At 37.5% G+C, this 25525-nt stretch overlaps 1 protein-coding gene across 12 annotated transcripts in view; it reads right to left on the reverse strand.

Annotated features, from left to right (window-relative positions):
* FUT8 (fucosyltransferase 8) overlaps window positions 1-25525 on the reverse strand; it is a 296375-nt gene that overhangs the window by 100644 nt on the left and 170206 nt on the right. For all 12 annotated transcript variants that reach the window (XM_087448350.1, XM_087448358.1, XM_087448355.1 and 9 more), the window contains 2 exons: window positions 5921-6036; window positions 5644-5806 (listed from right to left, as the gene is read on the reverse strand). In XM_087448350.1, the coding sequence (XP_087304476.1) occupies window positions 5644-5806; window positions 5921-6036 (279 nt within the window). The remainder of the gene's footprint in view (window positions 1-5643; window positions 5807-5920; window positions 6037-25525) is intronic.

A 25525-nucleotide genomic window follows, 5' to 3' on the forward strand; every position in this document is an offset into this window, starting at 1 on the left:
GAGAACCAGGGATTCTGTAGAGCCTTAGTTCTCAAAGACCAGCAACTTCAGTATCACTTAGGAACTTACTAGAAATGCCAATTCTCAGGCCCCACTCCAGACCTACTGAATCAGAAACTCTGGGGATCAGATTTAGCAATCTGTGTCTTAAGAAGCCCTCCAGGTGATCTTGGAGTCTGAAAACCACTGAAGTAATAACAATGACACCAACCCCGATGGTCTCGTGATTAAGATTCGGCACTCTCACCACCACAGCCTGGGTTCATTTTCTGGTCATACTGTGGTGGCTGCGTGTTGCTGTGACGCTGAAAGCTATGCCACCAATATTTCAAATATCAGCAGGGTCACCCATGGTGGATGGTGGACAGGTTTCAGCGGAGCTTCCAGACTAAGACAGACTAGGAAGAAGGACCTGGCCACCCACTTCCGAAAAAACTGGCTATGAAAACCATGTGAATAGCAGCGGAGCATTGTCTGACACAGCCCTGGAAGATGAGAGGATGGCGCAAAAAGACCGGGCAGGGTTTCGCTCTGTTGTACACAAGGTCGCTAGGAACTGGAATTGACTCAAGAGCACTAACAAAATAACAATGACACACAAAAATTCTTAACAATTAAAATAGCACTTTTGGCTTCCCCACTGACTTTCTAATTTACCTATGCGTTGGGAAGAGACTGTTGTGAGACATGCCTCTATTTAGCAGATGATAAGTACTGCATTTCAAATTGCTTCATATATCTATGACCATGAGGCTTTATGAGTTAAGATGTTTGGAAATTAAGTTTTTCTATTTAGTATGACAATTAAGGACATTAGTAATACTTGTGATTTATTCAACATTTAGTTTTTTTATATTAGGGTTCCAGGAAATTTGTTTAGAAAATAAGGAGTTCAGCTCTTAAAATTGACTTAAAAATATACCTTTCATAATAACAATACAACAAACTATTCATATTATTCACACAAATAAAGTGAAATCTAACATACAATGATAAACATATAAAAAATATTTCTGATTTAGGTACTTTCAGTATGGTGTGTTACCTTTTGAAGAATTAAAATGGAACGTGCAATTTTACTTCTCACATAAAGGTATAAGGCCTAAGAGGCAATGAAAGCTGAGTATGAAAAATGCATAAAAACAAGTTAGGATCCATTTTTTTTTTCAATATTAAACTGAAGTTCCAGTTTTATTTATAAAGCAAGTAGATGGCTTGACCCCAAGAGCTCACAGTCATCAAAAGAAAACAATGTTCCATATTCATTTTACTGTTACTTCTCTCCATTCAAGGAACAGCAGCACCATGGAATAAGACATGAAATCTAAAATCATTCTCAGGCTCTTACAACTTTAATGAGTTCATGATGAGGGAAAGTTTTTTTTTTTTTAATTTTAACAAATTTATAGATGCATTAAAAAACTACTGAGCACACAGCCCATGAAATGTAAACAAATAATTAGTTATATTTAGTAAGCAACATTATTGTTTATTATGCACATTCAATTCAAAGAAAGTCCATTCTCCACTTCTTAGCATCAGAATTACACTCCAAATCAGAAATACTATGATATTTTTAGGGATTCATATATTACTGTGTCTTAAGACTACTTATAGATCCAGGTATCACTTAAATTCTCCAAAGTGAATCAAACATGAAGCCATTGAGTACAGAAATCCTTCAATGTCAGGTTTCTTCTAGTCCCATGCTTCCCACCAGCATGACCCCTAATAATGCTTCAGATCCTCCCCTCCACTTCCTCCTCTATACACACCTTGATTTCTAACAGATACCCTCTCTTTCGCAGAACTCACAGTTAAAAAAATTAACTAGAGCTTCCAGTTTTATTCAGGGGTAAATGACTTATCTTCTGTAACTTTCTCTTTACAAATTCTGGGATTCCCAACTACTGGAGAATATTTTTACCTCAGATATATAATTTTCTTTATCTTTCAATGGAATAAGATTTTGTTTTTACAAAAAGGCACAAAGTAGACTGTGGAATAATCAGTCAAAGAATGCACATAGGGCCGGCCCCGTGGCTTAGCGGTTAAGTGCGCGCGCTCTGCTGTTGGCGGCCCGGGTTCGGATCCCTGGCGAGCACCGACACACCGCTTCTCCGGTCATGCTGAGGCCGCGTCCCACATACAGCAACTAGAAGGATGTGCAACTACGACATACAACTATCTACTGGGGCTTTGGGGGAAAAATAAATAAATAAAATCTTTAAAAAAAAAAAAAAAAAAAGAATGCACATAGCTGCCTCCCCACCCAATAAAAAAGATAACTTACTGAATGCTAACTAAATAGGGAGTGCTTAGCACTGTGGGGTAGAGAAGATGTTGAAATTAAGGGTTCCAGTCCTCGGATTACAATCTGTCAGTGAGAAAAGCCAAATTACTATACAAGAAACAATGATCTCCATTTATGAAAACTATCCTCCTAGCAAAATACAAGTCCTCAATTACTTTTCACTTCCCCATCTCCCCACATCGAATCAGTCACCAAGTCCTGCAGCTTCTATTTTTCATACATTCATACATACATTTATTACTGCAACTACACAGGTCCAGAAGCTCATTATCACTTACTTGGACTTCTGCAAAATCCCTCTGATTTCCTGACACCACGCTTTCCTTCACATGGTTGTCAGAATGAGCTTTCTAAAATATACCAGTAAGACTTATATCCCAAATAAATGAAGAATGCTTATTGCTAATAATAAGACAAACAATTCCCCCCAAAATTAAGCGTGTGATTTGAACAACACTTTACCAAGGATGATAAGATGCTCAACATCATTAGCAAGGAAATGCAAATTAAAACCACAATGACACATTGCTACATACCTATTAGAACGGTGAGGGAAAAATGTAAAAACTGACAAAACCAAGTGTGGCTAAGAATACAGACAACTGGAACTCTTATATATTGCTGGTCAGAACACAAAATAGTAACATCACTTTGGAAAACAGTTTGGCAGTGTCTTATAAAATTAAACACACAGTCAACACATGGCCCATCGATGCCATTCCTAGATATTAATCCAAAAGAAATGAAAACGTGTTTCCACGAAAACGTGTATGTTAATGTCTATAGTGGCTTTATTTGTAACAGCCAAAAAAATGGAAAACAACCCAAATGTCCTTCAACTGGTGAATGGAGAAACTAACTGTGGTACATCCATACAATGGAATAATACTTAGCGATACAAAGGAGCGAACTGCCAATATACAAAACAACGCGGGTGAATCTCAAAATGTACTATGCCAAGCGAAAGAAACTACACTCAAAAAGCTATATAGCGTATGGTTGCATTTACATAAAATTCTGGAAAAGGCAAAATTATAGGGATAAGAAACAGATCTGGTGACTGCCAAGGACTAATGGTGTGGGAGGTGCTGACTAAAAAAGGGTATGAGGAAACTTCTTGGGGCAGTAGCAATGTCCTGTATCTTGACTGTGGTGGTGGTTACAAAACTGTGAGCATTTGTCAAAACTCACAGAACTATAGACTAAAATATGTACATTTTATTGTATACAAATTATGCCACAATAAAGTTGATTTAGAAAGGAAAAAAAAAAGAAGATCAATGTTTCCATCAGAACAAAGTTCTCTGAAAGAAAGAAACTCTTTCTGAAGAAACAAAAGCCCATAAGTGTTTTCCCTATAATTGATGTCTTTCTGAACCAAAAAATGATAAGAGTAATTCATAGGGAAATATGAATAAGGAAACTGATTGACTCAATCTCTGATTTCTCAGAGAATGTAGGCTTTCAGTCTAGAGACAATCTATACACTATGATTTGGGCAAGTGTAAAAATGAAATGAAGATTTTTGTGTAATGTAAAAATCACCAGAGGCAAACATAAAAGTCTGTTTTGATTTTAATTCTTATACTTAAGGATCCTGAAAGTTATCAGTAAGAAGGCAACTCTGTATACATACTAATCCTCTTTATTTGTACATTCATCACTTTAAAGGCTATTTCTCTAATGTTTGGTTGTGCTTTGTTCATTATTTGTATCACTGCATTCTAATCTGGCTGCCTGGAGTTAAATCACTACCCTGTGAAGTTGTATCCCAAGTTCATTATAATTTCTGCTTAAGACAGCAAAAGAAATTGACTTGGGTACCCTTCCATTTTTGTTTTCAGTGAAATATTATTATTTAACATATATTAAAAGGTAGTATCAGGAATCATATCTAAAATGGAATTCAACTTACAAAAAATTTAACATTAATTTACATCAACTTTTCAGGGCCCAACTTTTTTCATTTGTACATATTTTTCCATTTCTACATATAGTCACAAAATAATTCTTTAAATAATTATTTTAATTTAGAAAAGACCTGAAAGTTAAATTCTCATGTAATTTAATTAAATCACTCAAACTTTAAAATTAAACGCTCCGTCAGAAGTCAATAGCCAAAATTCTCCTTTAAATACCACACTCAGATAGTCTACCCAACTCAAATCCTCTTCAGATCTGCATTTTCCTATAAAATTGCAATAAGCAAAGCACACAGCCCTAATTAACAGAATCTTGGTGCCTAGAATCAGCTTTAGGGTAGAGAAGCATTAAGGAAAGAATTAGTCAGTGTTTGGTCTTATGGACTCGTATGGCTTGACGGAAAGCTATGCTAAAAATTTCCAAGGGACTGCTGTGGTCTAATAATTCAGTGCCCCTTGAAATTTATGCCATCTTATTTCTGTAGATTCATTAATGCTAAAATGATTCCAATAAACTGATAGGTTTTATTTGTAACTACAATTAAAACAGCAGAGCAATTTTTCAAAGTCACTACAATATTGCTGATGATGTTATTATATACGAATCGCTTGGTTGTGGGGTAATTCTTTTCCTCTTCACAGTGGTAGGTTGTGTTAATACAACCATTTTCTTTTATTGTTCACTAATGAGACAGTAATTGCCATCAGAATCCTACTGGGAATATAGACTTATAAAAATAATAGGCCTAAGGGCAGGTTTCACTGCATTTATAATGATTCTCAGATACATTTTGTTCTGCAGGAACACACCAGCACCAAAATGTTTTCTTTACTATGAAAGATAAACTGCATATTTTCAGAAATGCAAACAGGAGAAACAAACTTAACTACGCAAATTTCAGGTTCTTCTTTCTAGCAACTAAATGGAAGGGCAATTAACAGGATGCTCCCCTTCTTCAAAACCTGCTAACTTTTAATTAGAAACCCTAAAAAGGTGCTATTTCAAAGTTTTTAGTGTTTGACTTAGAAACATAACCACCAGCTTCAGTATGCGTTCCAATGTACTGTAATGTAACTGCACACTTCACTTCAAATATTGATTGTATACGAAGGAAATTTACAGGAAGATATTTTAACGTATTGTTGGCTGACACCACTACCTTCCGAGTTCATTTAGGGTATAAAGATTTCTAGAAATACATTTTAAATAATATTTTCTAGTGATGTATTTGAGTTGATGAACCACATTTGGCAATCATTGTCCTTTGAGACCTCAGGTGCTCTCCTGCTCCTAAGCATGGTAGATATTTACCATTCAAGCAGGGAAATTAACATAAACTTCAGTTTCCCATTTTTAGATTATAATCTCTACCAAAGCCCAAATGAAATGCAAAGGAAGAACAGTACCTTTCATGATGTCCCAAATCTGACAGAAATTCATCTACATGTCTTTGGAGTTCATTTCCTTCTAAATTCTTTAATTTCTTCAATTCACTTTGTAGGAAAAACCAGAGCTCTTTAGCTCCATTTTCAATCCTCCTCCTTAGGATTTCATGATCCTTCCCCAGACCTGCAGTCAGAGAACAGAGAATATCAGCATTTCCAACTTTGATGAAAGGAAATTTTCAACTATTTGTGCTAATATCAATATACTGAAGAGAAAAAACACTATATAATCACTTACCATCTCTAGTTTGTTTCTTATAATTTTCAATCTGCTCTTTGGCCTTCACAAGCTGTTCTTCTAAAGCACGAACCCTTCCTGAAGCCGGCCCCTGATCAATGGGGCCTTCTGGTATCCTGTAGTTCAGAGAAAAAAAATGTAAACATTTAGCTTATAAATTATGCAACAAAATATATGCTTACTTTGCTATAACATATTTATTGGTAACTCAAGAAGTCATGGAACCATATAATATATTAGAATTAACAAATGAAATTTTCTCTCCAAAGGTACAGGATAAACACTGGAATGATACTGAACAAAAGCAGAAAAAATAATCTAGCTCAGAAATAGGAATTAAGGAACCTTTAGAACTGTCTCCTAAAAGCTCTCATCATATTTAGAATAACACCATCAGTGGAAAAGTGGTCAGTTCTTCACTAATGTTGAGAATAACAAAGGTGAAGGAGAGGGTGACAAAAAGGCTTAAAGGGAACAAGAAAGCACATATCTGAACATTGTCTATGTTCAAATACCAAATACAAACTGTTTCTAAATTAATCATAATATCAGGCTATGTAAATCTGTGCTCCAATTCTTGAACTCATAACCTCAGATTACTTAGCATTGGTTTTATTGGGAAGGGAAAGATAAAAGTAGAAGATGAAGTATATCAGAAAAAAACTGAAGATTAATGCCCTGTTTGTTTCCATCAGAAATGTAAAGTTTCAGTCAATAATATAAAATGTTGTAAGACAGCAGAGGAACTCTGGGATCTCTTGCTTATATTATCAAGCTATCTGTACAACTTCTTTCCAAACTGTTCTTGTTTCTAACACGTTTTGTTTTTAAGTGATTTTTGGCAGTATTCTGAACTCCATTCTGGCCATAAAAGATATCTACATCATAATCCTGGAACCTGTAAATGCTATGTTATATGGCAAAAGAAACTTTAAATGTGTAATTAAGTTAAGGATCTTGAGATGGGGAGATAGTCTTGGATTATCCAGGTGGGCCATAATTGTAATCACAGCTGTGCAAAGAGGAGGTGGTGATGTGGCTATTAGCTTTGAAGATGGAGGAAGGGGTCATGAGCAACAAATGCAAGGAATGCATCTTTAGAAGCTGGAAAAGGCAAGGAAACAAATTCTCCCCTAGAGCTTCCCTAGAGAATGTGGCTCTACTGACACCTTGGCTTTGGCCTAGTGAAATTCATTTCAGACTTCTGCCCTCCCAAACAGTAAGAGAATAAATTTCAATTGTTTCAAGCCACGAAGTTTGTGATATCTGCTACAGCAGCAACAGGAAACTAATATATATACGGTCATGAGCCAAATAAGGACATTTCAGTCAATGACGGACCACATATACAACAGTAGTCCCATAAGATTAGTACCATATAGCCTAGGTGTGTAGTAGGCTATACCATCTGGGTTTGTGTAAGTACACTCCATGATGTTCGCACAACAAAATCACACAACATTTCTCAGGACATATCCCTTGTATACATATACATGTGCACATATACCTTTGCAAAATTATTATGAAGATTAAATAATGGCTGATTTTTCTTCCAAAATCCATTTAAATGAGAAAATATCTATAAAAGTTATAAAAGTCCTTAGCACAGTGTCTGGCAATAAACTTTATCAGGACTATTGTATCTGGGCTCAGTCATTTTAGAGACGAGCTGTAATCTCTAAATGTCTGGGATATCTATTCTTACCATCAAAATCATTTTAAGGGAACTTAACTTTTAAATTATACGAGGCAGAACTTAAATTCAGATGTTAACTTAGTCCTTTGATGCAAAGACTCTATCTAACATCGATTTTTTTATACTTCTAATATTTTTATACTTCTAATATTTTTATATAACAGATAAAGCTAAATTAACTATTAATTACCTATACCATTTCAGAACACACATTTAGTAAAGAAGCTCTTGTTACAGCCACATCCGAGTAAATAAGGTATTCTATAATTTCACATAAAATTGTATGCATTAACATTGAATAAGAGAATGAAAAAATAATCATTCTCCAATCATGAGGAGATGACTGAAGGCTACAGATTTTGAATTAAAAAGTCTTCATTTCTATACATACAAAGTAAATAATGATAAAATGAATAGAGTTGTTAGGTGCATAATTACCCAACTTATGAGCACAAATGAATATACATTCATAAACGAGACGTTTCCTGGTACATAGTTTTTAAAACTTGGCTCTTAATCTCTTTCTGAATTAGATGGTTGGTTTCTAGGAAATAACTTGAAAACAGAATAAAACTACCACCTCTTGGAATTTATTTTGACAGCAATATGCCATAGGACAAGGATGTCCTTTTCCAGAACACACTTTAGTGATACAAAATTTCAGACAATAGAAAGATATGTCTAGGTTCTCCTTTTTATTTCATTTCTTCATACATTGATGGAATAACATTATGGGAAAACAGGCATGAAAAAAATAGCATATCTTTTCAGCAGATTTCCATTAAGTACTAAATCCAATCTAATTCTAATAAAACATAAATGAATTAGTGACTTGTATTACATTATTATATACAGTAATCCAACTGTGGATAAACTGTAAATAAAGACAAGTAATAGAGAAGCCCACTGTAAAAAAAGTACACAATAAGTACTATTCTTTCTAAACCCCTCTCCAGAAAAGAGTCAATCTGCAAGAACAGTCTCTTTATCTGAATATTTACGGAATTGAACGTTTTTTTTAAATCACACTCTACGCAAAAGATATATAGGATGTCTACTGGCCAAGATGAAGTAACAGAGATCAGATTTACCATTATGCCTGAAACAACCAAAAATCCAGACAAAATGTATGAAACAATGGTTTGATAAAACTGGAATCAGGAGATTGACATCAGAAAGATGGCAAAATAGGGGTTTCCAACCTCGGTACCCCTCAGGGAAAGGGCAACTAGCAACTATCCATAGACAAGATACCTTTGTGAAGATCCCAGAACACGGGGGTGAGGCTGAAGCACCCCTTGGACCATAAAACCAGGGGAAAACAGCAAGAGAAGGGTAAGAGGAGCAGTTTCACTTTGACTGCACTGCTCCTTCCCAGGTCAGCCAGGGCTGCACTGAGGGGGACTCCCTGGGCCTACAGTTTTTCTAGTGGGAAAAGGAGAGTGCAAGGTGGACATCAAGCTTCCCCAGCATTCTGGATGCTTCCTGGGAGGCCCACTTAAGTACCGCCTCATGAAGATTACTGGGGAAATCAGCCAGAAATAGAAAAGCAGGGAGGGGCTCACAGCAACCAGTGCTCGGATCTTGGCAGACTACCTTCCTGTCAGTGGTAGGGCCTGAGCAGAGATCCTAACCAGCAACTCTGATCATTTGCAAAGCTGAGCCAGTGGCCCCAACTTGGCAGTGGTTGGCAGTTCTGCCTGGTTTGGGTCCCCAGCCTGAGGGTCCTCTTGGTGGAGGACCCCATTCTAGAGCCCCGCCTAGACAGCCCCACTTGAGCAGGAAACCTGGCCTGAGATACTGGGCAGCCATGCAGCATATTCTACGGTCCACTCAAGCAGGGAAGCAAATCACTGGCCACACCCAACTCCTGAGCATAGCCTCCAGCACCACCTAAGAGAGAAGCCCGGCCAAAGATGCCAGGCAGCTGTGCACAGCCATGCAGCATATCCTATGGCCTGCCTTGGCAGGAAAGCAAGTCAGTAGCCCAACCTAACTGCTAAGCATAGCCTCCAGCACCACTTGACCAGGAAGTCTGGCCAGGGACCCCAGGCAGCCACAGAAACCATTCTACAACTCTGTTCGGTCAGGGAGCTGAGTACCACCCTACCATTGGGCATAGCCTCTAGCCCTGTCTCACCAGATTGCCCAGCCAGAGACCCTGGCCAGCTCTGGCATCCATCTTACAGCCCCACTCAGGCAGAGAGCCAAGCCAGCAGCCTTGCCCAACTGTGGAACAGGGCCACTGGCTCTACCTGACCAAGGAGCCCAAACAGTGACCATGAGCAGACTCAAAGCCTGGCCTATGGTACTGCCCAGCAACAGAGGCCAGCCTACAGCCCCGTCTAGCAGCACGGCACAGCCTAGAGCCCCATCCAACTGCTGAGCACAGCCTGTAGACTCACCCAGGTAAAGCGCCCAGCCAGCCACTCCACCTAAGCACAAAGCATAGCCTGTGTCTCCACCAGTCCAGTGAGCCCAGAAAGCAACCCCACCCAACCATGGAGCACAGCCTCAGCCCCACTTAACTGTAGGGTACAGCTGGCAGCCCTGCCTGACCAGGAAGCCTGGCAAGAGACATTGTCCAACAGTGGAGCACAGCCAGTAGCCTGCTCAATTGCGGGGCCCAGTCTGTAGCCCTGCCCAACTTTGGGGCATGCCTGCAGTTGCAACTGATCAAGGAGCACAGCCTGAGGTCCCATCTGATCACAAAGCGCTGAGTATGGCCTCAACTGAATGTAGAGTCCAGCTAGCAACACCATCAAGCCAAGGGGCACAGGTTGGGGCCCCACTCTACCAGAGGCGATTGTGGAACCCAGCACGTAGGACTGCCCAATCAGAGTTCAACCAGCAGCACCACCCTGCCAGGGAACACAGCCTGCACCCCTGCCTGACCAGAGGTGATTCAGTCCAGTAAGTAGCCCTGCCTCAACACAGATCCCAGCCAGCAGTTCTGCTTGAATGACAAGCCCAACCATCAGGCCCACCTGACTGTGGAATGACAGCTCCCTCCTAACCCACCTCAGAGCACAGGCAGTGGCCTCATCCAACCAGAGACCCTGATATCAAGCACTGCTTACCCAACACTACTACCAGCTGCCTGTCCAGAACTCCAAGCTGAGCTGACTAATGAAGGTCTTTCCCTGCCAAAGCAAACCTGTAAAGGCTGGAAAAGAGACCGCTTCCTCAAATGAGTTGATACCAATATAACGATACAAAGATCCTGAAGAATCAGGTAAACAAGACATCACCAAAGGAAACTAATAAAGCTCCAATAACAATTCCTAAAGAAATGGAGATCTATTGATTGTCTAACAAAGAATTCAGAACAATCCTCTTAAAGAAATTCAGTGAACTACAAGAAAACACAAATAGACAACTAAGGGAAATTAGAAAAACAATGCATGAACAAAGAAATAAAAATCATTAACAAAAAACACACCAGGAATCCCAGAGCTGAAAAATACAATGATTGAACTGAAGAACTCAACAGAAAGGTCAATAGACTTGACCAAGCAGAAGAAAGAATTAGTGAAATTGAAGATAGGTCATTTGAAATTAACCAGTTAGAGGAGCAAAAAGAAAAAAGAATGAAGAAAGACTACATGAATTATGGGGTTTCATAAGAGAAACAATATGATTATCGAAGTCCCAGAAGGAAAAAAGAAGAAAGGAACAGAATGCTCATTTAAAGAAATAACTTCCCAAATCTGGTAAGAGATTTGGACATTCAAATTCATAAAACTTGTAAGTATCCAAAAAGTTTCAACCAAAAAGATCTTCTCCAACACTGTAAATAAAACTGTCTAAAATCAAAGTCAGAATTCTTAAAATAGCAAGAGAAAAAAAATCGCTCACATAACAAGGGAACCCCCATAAGGCTATCAGCAGCTTTCTCAGCAGAAACCTTGCAGGAAAGGAGGCAGTTGGATAATATATTCAAAGTGCTAAAAGAAAAACACTGCCAACAAAGAATACTTTATCTGGCAAAGTTGTCCTTCAAAAATGAAGGAGAGAGAAAGACTTTCCCAGAGAAACGAAAGCTGAGGGATTTCATCACCACTAGACCAGCCTTGGAAGAAATGCTGAAAGCAGTTTTTCAAGCTAAAATGAAAGGATGCTAATTAGTAACATGAAAATATAAAACACAATGGTAAAGGAAAGTATATAGACAAATACAGAATATTCTAATATTGTAATATGGTGGTGTTTTAATCATTTCATTTTGTTATACAGGTTAAAAGACATAAGTATAAAAAATAACTGTAACTATAATTATTTGTTAATCTCTACAACAATGTAAAAAGATGTAAATTGTGACATCAAAAACATAAAATGAGGGGAGAGAGTAAAAGTGTAGAGTTTTTTTATATGATCAAAGTTAAGCTGTGATCAGCTTAAAATAGACTGTTATATCTTTAAGATGTTTTATGTAACCCTCATGGTAACCACAAAACAAAAACTAAAATGAGATAAACAAAAGTAAAGAGAAGAGACTCAAAAAATATCCCCAATGAAAATTATCAATCATAAAGGAAGGCAGCAAGAGAGGAAGAAAAAAAAGAAAAGAAACTACAAAACAGCCAGAAAACAATTAATATGATGGCATTACTCTTTACCTATCAATAATTACTTTAAATGTAAACAGATTAAGTCCTCTAATAAAAAGGCATAGAGTGGCTGAATGGATAAAAAAATAAGATCCAACTATATGCTGCTTGCAAGAGACTTATTTCAGCTTTAAGGACACACATAGGCTCACAGAGAAGAAATGGAAAAAGACAGTGCATGAAAATGGTAACCAAAAGAGAGCAGGGGTAGCTATACTTATATCAGACAAAATAGACTTTAAGTAACAAAAACTGTAACAAAAGACAAAGAACTCATTATAGAATAATAAAGGGGTCAATCTTTCAAGAGCATATAACAATTGTAAATATATATGCACCCAACACCAAAGCACCTAAATATATTAAGCAAATACTACCAGATCTGAAGGGAGAAATAGACAACAATATAAAAATAGTAGGCGACTTCAGTACTATTGTGGGACCCCATTACTTTCAACAATGGGTTGATCATCCAAACAGAAAATCAATAAGGAAAAATTGGACTTGAACCATACTTTAGACTAAATGGACCTCACAGTCATATATAGAACACTCCATCCAACAGCAGAAAAATACACATTCTTCTCAAGCACATATGGAAAATTCTCCAGGAGAGAACATACGTTAGGTCACAAAAAATGTCTTAGCAAATTTAGAAGACTGAAATCACATCAAGTATCTTTTTTGACCAAATGGTATGAAACTAGAAATCAATAACAGGAAAAAAAACCCTGAAAAATTCACAAATATGTGGAAATTAAACAACACGCTCCTGAACAAAAAATAAGCAAAGAAAAAAGAGAAATCAAAAAATATCTTGAAACAAATGAAAATGGAAAAACAACATACCAAAACATATGGGATGCAGGAATGCAGATCTAAGAGGGAAGTTGATAACAAAGAAAAAAGAGACATCTCCAATAACCTAAACTTACATCTAAAGGAAATAGAAAAGAACAAAGCAACCCACGTTGGCAGAAGGAAGGAAATAACAAAGATCAGAGCAGATATAAATGAAATAGAGAAGAAGATAACAATAGAAAAGCTAAATGAAACTAAGAGTTGGTTTTCAAAAAGACAAACAACATTAACAAACCTTTAGCTCAATTTAGCAAGAAAAAAGAGGACTCAAAAAAATAAAATTATAGATTAGAGACATTACAACTGATACCACAGAAATTAAAAGGATCATAAGAGACTACTATGAACAATTATATGCCAACAAATTGGACCTAGGAGAAATGGAAAAATTCCTAAAAACATACAATTTACAAAGACTGAATCACAAAGAAATAGAAAATTTGAATAGACTAATAATGAGTAAGAAGATTGAGTCAGTAATCAAAAACCTCCCACCAAAGAAAAGTCCAGGACCAGGTAGCTTCATAGGTGAATTCTACAAAACATATAAAGAACAATTAATGCCAATCCTTCTCAAACTCTACGTAAAAACATGTAGTGTTCAAGTGAACACTCCCAAACGCATTTTACAAGGCCAGCATTACCTTGCTACCAAAGCCAGATAAGTACACTACAAGAAAAGAGAAAGACAAGCCAATATCCCTAATGAATATAAATGAAAAAATTCTCAACAAAATAGGAGCAAACCAAATTAAACAGCACATATACAACACAATATTATTCAGCCATAACAAAGAAGGAAATCCCGCCATTTGCAACAATACAGATGAACTTTGAGGGCATTATTCTAAGTGAAATAAGTCAGACAAAGAAAGACAAATACTGTAAATCTCACTTATATGTGGAATCTAAAAAAGCCAAACTTATAGAAACAGAGAGTAGATTGGGAGCTGCCAGGGGCTGAGGGGTGGGGGAAATAGGGAGATTTTGGTCAAAGGGTACAAAATTTCTAGTTATAAAATGAATAAGTTTTGGGGAATCTAATGTACAGCATAGTGACTATAGTTAACAACACTGTATCATATACCGGAAAGTTGCAAAGAGAATAGATCTTAAATGTTCTCACCACGAAAAAAAAAAGGTAATTATGTGAGGAAATGGTTGTGTTAACTACCTTTATTGTGGTAATTATTTTGTAATATATACGTATATCAAATCATCACATTGTATACCTTAAACTTACACAATATTATATGTCAATTACATCTCAACAAAACTGAAAAAAATACTGGAATCAGGCAACAAAGGGCAGTGACTCCCAGAGAAGGAATACGAATGATGAGAGCCCTACTACTGTCCCAGTTTATTGCCCTGAGAGAAGGAGAACTTAGCTGGGGCCTAGTGGATTTGCTGAGTTGAAGAGATGGAGCCAAGAATTTAAAAGGATGAAGCCAGCTAGAGTTTGGATGACAAAGTACCACACAGGAGAGAGCTGAACAGAAAGAGAACTCCAGATACACAGAGGTACCACTTGAGAATCACCACATATATGTAAGGAAACTACTCAAGGCTGAGAAAACAACTCTCTAAAAAGATTAGTGGAGCAGTGCCTGGCATTCATACAGGGTTGGGAACAGTTCCTGATCCTACCACCTAGACTGGAAAACCTCATAATTCATGCAATGCTCACAAGGATCTGGCCTCAGTAGTGGGGAAATTAGCTGTAGATTATTGGGTCTTGCCTAACAATTCTTAAAAGGAAGACCCCAAAGGATCAAACTGTTATCAAGTAACTTAACTGCATCCCAGAACAAAGCTTAAGAATACTTCTAAGAATAAAACTGTATCTCGTAACCAACAAGGTAAAGTTCATAATGTCTGGAATCCAACAAAAAATTACCACACATGCAAAGAAACAGGAAAATATAATCCATGATAAGAGAAAAAAAATCAATCAAAACCAACTCAGAACTGACAAAGACGTCTGAATTAGCAAATAAGGAGCAGTTGTTATGACCATATTTCATATGTTGAAAAGTTAAATAGAGACAAGGCACATATAAAAAAGATATTAAAGACATAATAAAGGGGCAGGTCCTGCGATGTAGTGGTTAAGCTCGGCACGGTCCACTTTGGCAACCCAGGTTCAGTTCCTGGGCATGGACCTATACCACTTGTTGGCAGCCATGCTGTTGCAGCAACCCACATACAAAATAGAGGAAGACTGGCACAGATGTTAGCTCAGGGCAAATCTTCCTCAGCAAAAAGAGGAAAACTGGCACCAAATGTTAGCTTAGGGTGAATCTGCCTCAGCGAAAAAAAAAAGAAAAAAAATATAGTAAAGACACAGTTGCACTTTTAGAGATGAAAACCACAATGCCTGAAATGAAAAAGACAACCAATGAGATTTACTGCAGATGATATATAAAAGATTCAACGATCAGAAAACACCCTACCCCTCCCCACAAAAAGGACAAAAAGACTTGAATAGACACTTCGCAAAAAAAAAAAATAAAAATAGAAAATAAGCACATTAAAAGATGTTAAACATCATTAGTCATTAGGGAAATGCAAGAAAGATAGACTGTGCGGCTGGCCTGGTTCACTGCTTATATCTGACATCATGAAATATGAAACAGGTTTTCCTGCAGATGATCCTAATTCCCTATTTAAAAAGCCTTTAAAAAGGCCTATATGTTAGGTTTTTCTGAGATCTGATGTCTATTTCAAAAATTATAAAATTATCCTGAATAAAACATTTGGCAAAAATCTTTATTCAAACAAGTTGCCCTTCTAATACCCAAGCATAAGCCTCACTCTTCAGAGAATTCAGTGAATCCATCCAAAAATATGAAACCAGTAAATTCCTGCTTTGCAGTCAGAATATGAAAAAAACAGTGAATTTGTAGCCTAAGTGGAATGATAATACAGCTCTCAGAGAAATTAAATTTTTCTCATCCAAATATATTTAATAATTCATTTAAAACAGGTTGCCCTTCTTAAACACTTGCAACAATTACGCCATGAATGTTGAAACAATCAAGGTCTCAGTTAAGAAAAAGAACATAGGCACAAATAAACAATTTTAGAAATGAATCATCAACAAAGATAAAGAATCTTAAAACATCACAAAATACTATAAACATTTTCAGACACAATTTAAAAACATGGAAAAATAATTTCTGGAATAAATTAAATTATCAAAATAGATTCAAAAAGAAACACAAATTGAATCCATAGTCAAAAATCTATTGAATTAGTGACGTCAGCATCATGGCGGAGTGAGCTTTCCCGTAAACTCTTTCCCCGAGAAGATATAACAAAAGGAACAGTCACAGACCAACAACGGACTCCTAGACAGTGAAAAGGAAGATCGGAAAGATCCACACTGCCGCACATCTGAGAGTGGAACATGCTGGGCCCCCCAGAGGAAGTGGGGAGAGGTAAGGAGAACTCCTCTACCTCCCCATCAGATCAGCAATCCTGGTCCTCGTGGCTCCCAGAGAGGGGGGAGGGGCGGCCCTCTGGGGGGAAACCGTAGCTCTTTGGGCTCTCTCAGCCAGTGGGAAACTCCCACACAGAGGACTAAGAACTGCTACAGGGGTACCATCAACATCTGAGCACCCCAGGAGAGTGGATAACGAGGAGCCCCCCATGCCAGGGACCCAGCGGGCAAAAGAGAGAGCCCCCCGCCACCCCGCATGCTGGACACTGCAGCTCAGCCAACCAGACCAGACCAAGCGGCCGGCCGATCACAGCGAGCAGCCGGGGCAGAGCGCAGGGGGCTCAGATTACACAGCCCTTACCCCCACACAGTGGCGGCGGGTGGAAATTGCAACCAGATATTTCTAGGATGAGGAAAAACAAAGCCAATACAGGAACCACAATGCAAAGGTAGGTGAAATCACCAGACCAGAAGGAAAACGACAAGGACCCAGAAACTAACCCTGAAGACAGAAATCCATAACCTAAACAACAGAGACTTCAAAATAGCTATCATAAAAAAACTCAACGAGGGGCCGGCCCAGTGGCACAAGTGGTTAAGTGCGCATGCTCCCCTGCGGCGGCCCGGGGTTCACCGGTTCGGATCCTGGGCGCGCACCGACACACTGCTTGTCAAGCCATACTGTGGCGGCATCCCATATAAAGTGGAGGAGGATGGGCATGGATGTTAGGCCAGGGCCAGTCTTCCTCAGCAAAAAGAGGAGGGTTGGCAGATGTTAGCTCAGGGCCGATCTTCCTCACACACACAAAAAAACTCAACGAAATACAAGATAACACAGACAAACAATTCAATGAGATTAGGAGTTTCTTCACGAAAGAGATTGAAATCATAAAGAAAAACCAATCAGTACTGATGGAGATGAAGAACACAATGGAGGAGATAATGGAGAATCTGGAATCTTTAAAGAACAGAGCTGACAATATGGAGGAAAGAATTAGCATTATAGAGGATAGGAATACAGATATGCTCCAGGTGGAAGAGGAGAGAGAACTAAGACTAAAAAGAAATGAAGAAAGTCTCTGAGAATTATCTGACTCTATTAGGAAAGGTAACATAAGAATTATAGGTATTCCTGAGGAAGAAGAGAGAGAAAGAGGCACAGAGAGCCTATTCAAGGAAATAATAGCTGAGAACTTCCCAAATCGGGAAGGAGCAGGAAATACCAGTAAGTGAAGCCAACAGGTCGCCTAAATAAGTCAACAGGCAAAAAGGCCCACTCCACAACATATAGCGGTAAGGCTGGCTAAAGTCAATGACAAAGAAACAATATTAAGGGCAGCTAGACAAAAACAAAAAATAACGTACAAAGGAACTTCCATCAGGCTCTCAGCAGATTTCTCAACAGAAACTTTACAGGCTAGGAGAGACTGGAATGATATATTCAAAATACTGAAAGACAAAAACGTTCAGCCAAGAATACTCTATCCAGCAAAAATATAATTCAAATATGATGGAGAAATAGTAACTTTCCCAGATAAACAAAAGCTAAGGGAGTTCATGGCCACGAGACCCCCACTACAAGAAATACTCAAGAAGGCCTTCGGGCCTGAAAAAAAGAAGAGAAAGGGAATACAAAGCTTGGAGCGAGGAGAAAAATAGGTAGACAAAATCAGAAAAATAGTAGATCTTTACCAGAATAGGTTAGCAACCACTTAAATACCAAAATCAAAGATCAAAGGAAGGAACTGACCAAAAATAAATATAACCTCATCACTGTAAACACACACCCACAACACAAGATAGAATAAGGTATAATAAGAACGACTTAAAAGAGGCAGAGGAAAGAGACTGAATTGACTTAGCATAAGGAAATAAGAGGCCATCAGATAATGGACTATCTCATACACAAGATTTTTTATACAAACCTCAAGGTAACCACTAAACAAATAATCAAAACAAAATCACATATGATAAAGAAAGAGAAAACTAGCAGAGTCATAAGACAGAACAACCAAACTGAATTGACAGTCCAAAACAAATGGGACAAGAAACAAAGGAAATGCAAAAGAATCGGAAAGTAAATGACAAAACAGCAACATTAAGCCGTCACATATCAATAATTACGCTAAATGTAAATGGACTGACCTCTCCAATCAGAAGATACAGAGTGGCAGGATGGATTAAAAAGCAAGACCCAACAATATGCTGTCTCCAGGAAACACATCTCTGCTCTAAAGACAAGCACAGGCTCAGAGTGAAAGGATGGAAGACAGTACTCCAAGCTAATGGCAAAAAAAGAAAGCAGGTGTGGCCATACTCATATCAGAGAAAGTAGAGGTTAAGAGAGACAAAGAAGGGAAATATATAATGATAAAAGGGACACTCCACCAAGAAGACATATCAATTATAAATATATATGCACCCAACATAGGAGCACCAAAGTACATAAAGCAACGATTAACAAACCTAAAAGGAGACGTTAACAACAACACAATAATAGTAGGGGATATTAATACCCCACTTACATCAATGGATAGATCATCCAGACAAAAAGTCAATAAAGAAACAGTGGACTTAAACGAAAAAGTGGACAAGATGGACCTAGTAGACATATACAGAGCACTCCATCCAAAAACAGCTGACTACACATTCTTCTCAAGTGCTCATGGAACATTCTCAAGGATAGACCATATGTTAGGAAACAAAGCAAGCTTCAATAAATTTAAGAAGATTGAAATCATAACAAGCATCTTTTCAGACCATAATGCTACGAAACTGGATATCAACAATGAAAAAAAAAAACTGGGAAAGTGACAAAAATGTGGAGATTAAATAATATGCTACTGAACAACCAATGGATCGTTGATGAAATTAAAGGAGAAATCAAAAAATATCTGGAAACAAACGAAAATGAAAATATGCCATACCAAATCATATGGGATGCAGCAAAAGTGGTCCTGAGAGGGAAATTCATAGTGATACAAGCCCACCTTAACAAACAAGAAAAAGCCCAAATAAGCAACCTTAAATTACACCTAACAAAATTAAAGAAAAAGGAGAATAAACAAAGCCCAAAGTCAGCAGAAGCAGAGAAATAATAAAAATCAGAGCAGAAATAAATGAAATTGAGACCAAAAAAACAGTAGAAACGATTAATGAAAGAAAGAGTTGGTTCTTTGAGAAGATAAACAAAATTGTCAAACCCTTAGCCAGATTTACTAAGAAAAAAAGAGAAAAGCCTCAAGTAAATAAAATTAGAAATCAAAGAGGAGAAATTACAATGGATACCATGGAAATACAAAGGATTATAAGAGAATAATATGAGAAATTATATGCCAACAAATTGGACAATCTAAAAGAAATGGATAAATTCTTAGACTCATACAACCTCCCAAAACTGAACCAAGAAGAAATGGAGAATATGAATAGACCAATCACAAGTAAAGAGATTGAAATAGTAATCAAAAACCTCCCAAAAAATAAAAGTCCAGGACCAGATGGCTTCTCGGGTGAATTTTACCAAACATTCAAAGATTTAATACCCCTCTCCTTCTCAAACTATTCCAAAAAACAGAGGAAGATAGAACACTTCCTAACTCATTCTGTGAGGCCAACATCACTGATACCAAAGCCAAACAAAGACAATACAGAGAAGGAAAATTACAGGCCAATATCGCTGATGAACATAGATGCAAAAATCCTAAACAAAATATTGGCAAACCAAATATAGCAATACATTAAAAAGATCATACACCATGAGCAAGTGGGATTTATACCAGGGATGCAGGGATGGTTCTACACCTGCAAATCAATCAACGTGATACACCACACCAACAAAACAAACAATAAAAACCACATGGTCATCTCAATCGACGCAAAGAAGGCATTTGACAAGATACAACATCCATTTATAATAAAAATTCTCAACAAAATGGGTATAGAGGGAAAGTACATAACAAAGGCTATTTATGGCAAACTCACAGCCAATATCGTACTCAACGAGGAAAGACTGAAAGCCATTCCTCCGACAACAGGAATGAGGCAGGGCTGCCCACTCTCACCACTATTATTCAACATAGTACTGGAGGTTTTGGCCAGAGCACTTAGGCAAGAAAAAGGAATGAAAGGAATCCAAATAGGTAACAAAGAAGTGAAACTCTCACTATTTGCAGATGACATGATTTTATATATAGAAAATCATAAAGAATCCATTGGAAAACTATTAGAAATAATCAACAACGACAGCAAAGTCGCAGGGTACAAAATCAATCTACAAAAATCAGCTGCGTTTCTGTATGCCAATAACGAACAAACAGAAAGAGACCTCAAAAAGATAATACCATTTACAATTGCATCAAAAAGAATAAAATACCTAGGAATAAATCTTACCAAGGAGGTGAAAAACCTATATAATGAAAACTACAAGACATTATTGAAAGAAATCAATGATGACATAAAGAAACGGAAAGACATCCCACGCACATGGGTTGGAAGAATAAACATAGTTAAAATGTCTATATTACCTAAAGCAATCTACAGATTCAATGCAATCCCAATCAGAATCGCAATGACATTCTTCACGGAAATAGAAAAAAGAATACTAAAATTCATATGGGGCAACAAAAGACCCTGAACAGCTAAAGCCATCCTAAGAAAAAAGAACAAAGCTGGAGGCATCACAATCCCTGACTTCAAAACACACTACAAAGCAATAGTAATCAAAACAGCATGGTACTGGTACAAAAACAGACACACAGATCAATGGAACAGAACTGAAAGCCCAGAAATAAAACTACACATATATGGACAGCTAATTTTCAACAAAGGAGATAAGAACATACAATGGAGAAAGGAAAGTCTCTTCAATAAATGGTGTTGGGAAAACTGGACAGCCACATGCAAAAGAATGAAAGTGGACCATCTGCTATCGCCATTCACAAAAATTAACTCAAAATGCATCAAAGACCTGAAGGTGAGACTTGAAACTATAAAACTCATGGAAGAAAATATAGGCAACACACTATTTGACATTGGTCATAAAGGAATCTTTTCAGATGACATGCCTACCCAGACTAGGGAAACTAAAGAAAAAATAAGCAAGTGGGACTTTATCAGATTAAAGAGCTTCTACAAGACAAATGAAACCAGAATCAAGATGAACAGACAACCCATCAGCTGGGAGAAAATATTTGCAAAACATATATCTGACAAGGGGTTAATCTCCATAATATATAAAGAACTTACACAACTGAACAACAGAAAAACATACAACCCAATCAAAAAATGGGCAGAGGAAATGAACAGACACTTCTCCAAAGAAGATATACAGACGGCCAATAAGCACATGAAAAAATGTTCAACATCACTAATCATCAGGGAAATGCAAATCAAAACAACACTAAGATATCACCTCACGCCCGTTAGAATGGCTATAATCACCAAGACAAAAAACAACAAATGTTGGAGAGGATGTGGAGAAACAGGAACCCACATACACAGCTCGTGGGAATGTAAACTGGTGCAGTCTCTATGGAAAACGGTACGGAGAGTCCTCAAAGAATTAAAAATAGAAATACCCTATGATCCAGCTATTCCACTACTGGGAATCTGTCCAATGAACCTGAAATCAACAATCCAAAGAGGCTTATGCACCCCTATGTTCACTGCAGCATTATTCACCATAGCCAAAAAGTGGAAGCAACCTAAGGGTCCCTCGACTGATGACTGGATCAAGAAGATGTGGTATATATATACAATGGAATACTACTCAGCCATAAAAAAGACAAAATTGTCCCATTTGCAACAACATGGATGGGCCTGGAGGGTATTATGTTAAGTGAAATAAGCCAGAAAGAGAAAGACAAACACTGTATGCTGTCACTCATATGTGGAATATAGACCAACACGTGGACAGATAAAACTGTATTGTGGCTACCAGGGGCAATGGGGGTAGGGGGTGGGCACAAGGGGTGAAGGGAAACATATACATGGTGATGAACAAACAAAAATGTACAACCGAAAATTTCCCATTGTTATAAACTACTAAAACATCAATAAAAAAAATCTATTGAATTAAAAATCTCTAGGTCCAGGCTTTTTTTTTTTTTTTTAATTTTTTTTTGTGTGTGTGTGTGAGGAGATCAGCCCTGTGCTAACATCTCCCAATCCTCCTCTTTTCTTGCTGAGGAAGACTGGCCCTGGGCTAACATCCATGCCCATCTTCCTCCACTTTATATGGGATGCCGCCACAGCATAGCTTGCCGAGCAGTGCGTTTGTGCACGCCCGGGATCCGAAGCGGTGAACCCCGGGCCGCCGCAGCAGAGCGTGTGTACTTAATCGCTTGCACCACCAGCATGGCCCCTAGGTCCAGGCAGTTTTAAACATGAGTTTTACAAATCTTCATAAAACACTTATCTGAATCAAAGTTTTCCAGGGAATATAAAAAGAAAGGAAGTTCTAAAATTCCATTCCTGAGATTAGTCTAAGATTGATATAAAAGTAGAATAAAAGTCAAGAAAAGGAAAATTAAAGGCCTATTCAATTAAAAACTTATTTTCAAAATCCTAAATGATATATTAATAAACATGGCAGTGTTTTAGAAAATACATCACGACTATTTAGACTTTATCCCAAGAATACCAGGTTGGTTTATGATTAGAAAAGCCATTAATGTAAATTCATTGCATTAACAAATTAAAGGAAATAAATAAAATTACAATCTCAATAGGAACTGGAAAAAAATCACTTGACAATTTATAATTTACTCATTATAAAGTTCTTAACAACAACATAAACTCCTTAACTTTATAAGAAGTAGCTATCAAAAATTTATAGTAAATATGACATTCTATGGATCAAATAATCAGAAGTATTCTTTTGAAAGTTAAGAACAACAGAAGGAATGTCTGCCATCACTGCTTCTATATAGTCATCACTCTGCTGGAAGTCTTATCCAATGTCTAACAAAAAAGTAAGACTTACAAGTACAGGAAAGGAAGAAAAAATTTCTGTTATCCACACATGATATGATCTCTAATGTAGAAAATCCAAGATATTCTACAAACTAATTGCACTATGAGAGTTCACAGAAATTGTTAGCCACAACATTAAGGTATAAAAATAGTTTAATGTTTCTAAATAACAATAACCACAAATTACAAAATTTATCTTTAAAAAAAAATCACATTTAAAACAGCAATAACAAAATGATAAAGTACTAAGGAATAAATCCAACAAAAGAAGCAGCAAGATTTGTATGGGGAAAAACAGTATACATTTTCTGAAGAAGTAACCATTCTCCAAACTGATCTATAAATTAGATGCAATTCTAATTAAAATTACAAAAGGATTTTTTTTGTGTGAGGAAGATCAGCCCTGGCTAACATCCGATGCCAATCCTCCTCTTTTTTGCTGAGGAAGATTGGCCCTGGGCTAACATCCGTGCCCATCTTCCTCTACCTTATATGGGACACCGCCACAGCATGGCTTGACCAGCGGTCCCTCGTGCGCACCCGGGGCCCAAACTGGTGAACCCGGGCTGCCAAAGCGGAGCGTGCGCACTTAACTGCTGTGCCACCTTGCCAGCCCCTAAAATTACAAAAGGATTTTTAATTGAATTTGACAAGGTGATCCTAAAATTCACATGAGAGACCAAAATCCTCAAATATACTAGATAATTTTGCAAAATAATAAACAGGAGGGAGGATTTGCCCTATCAGATAAAAAAACACAAAGTTATAGTAATGAAAACAGTGTGATCAGATAAACAGACTAATGGAACAGAATAAAGCTCCTAGAAACAGATCCCAGCATATATGGCAGAGGTATTCTAAATTACTGGGGAAAAGATAAATTATTCAAAAAATGATCGCTGAGACAGCTGGCTTCCTACTTGGAAAATGTAACAATTAAACCATCTGACAATCAAAACTAAAATTTTAGAAGAAATTTTACATTCTTCATGACCCTGGGAAAAAGAATTTCTTAAATAAGATCTTAAAAGCCCAAACCATAAAAAGAAAGATTGATAAATCTGACTGCCTTAAATAGATACAGGAATTTCTACACAATAAAGTTTACAGGCAGATCACAGATGGGGAAAGCATAATGGAAAATATCTACATTATTATCTAGATTATATAAAGAACTCCTTCAAATCTATAAGAAAAAGACAATCTCATAGAAAAATGTGCAAAGTACATGAACTAGCAATTCGTAGATGAGGACTTTATTAATAATCCTGAGAAGTGATCAACTTTAAAATTTTAGTAACCAGGATACTCAAATTAAAACAGAGACACCATTTCTCACCTATTAAACTGACAACAACTAAAAAGTGTGATATTGAATGCTGGTGAGGATATAGAGAAACCGGAACTCTCATACACTGTATTAGTTTGCCAGAGCTACCACAGGAAAATACCATAAATTGCGTAGCTTAAACAACAGAAATTTACTTTCCCACAGTTATGAAGGCCAAAAGTCCAAAATCAAGGTGTTGGCAGGTTTGATTTCTTCCAAGGCCTCCATCTTTGGCTTGCAGCCGGCCACCTTCTCCTGTGTGCTTACAGGGTCCTTCCTCTGTGTGACTCCCCGATGTCTCTTCTGTGCGTCCAAATTTCCTCTTCTTACAAGAACACCAGTCATACTGGATTAGGGCCTGCCCTAATGGCGTCATTTTAACTTAATCACCTCGTTAAAAGCCCTACTCCAAATACAATCACATTCTGAGCGACTGGGGTTAGGGCTTCAAGGTATGAATTGGGGGGACACACAATACATCCCATAACATACACTAAAGGTAGGGATGTAAAATTAGAACAATCCATTTACAAAATATTGTGAAATTGCTCCAAAGTTGAAGATGCACATATATTAAGAGTCAGTATGCGTCCTTCTAGGTAATCAACCTAGAGAAACTTGAGCACACATACTCAAAGAAAGATACATGAGGAGACACTAGATATTCATCAATAGAGGAATGGATATATCT

The sequence above is a fragment of the Ceratotherium simum genome, chromosome 24 (assembly GCF_057802395.1).
Source record: "Ceratotherium simum simum isolate JZ-2026a chromosome 24, ASM5780239v1, whole genome shotgun sequence".
NCBI classification, from domain to species: domain Eukaryota; kingdom Metazoa; phylum Chordata; class Mammalia; order Perissodactyla; family Rhinocerotidae; genus Ceratotherium; species Ceratotherium simum.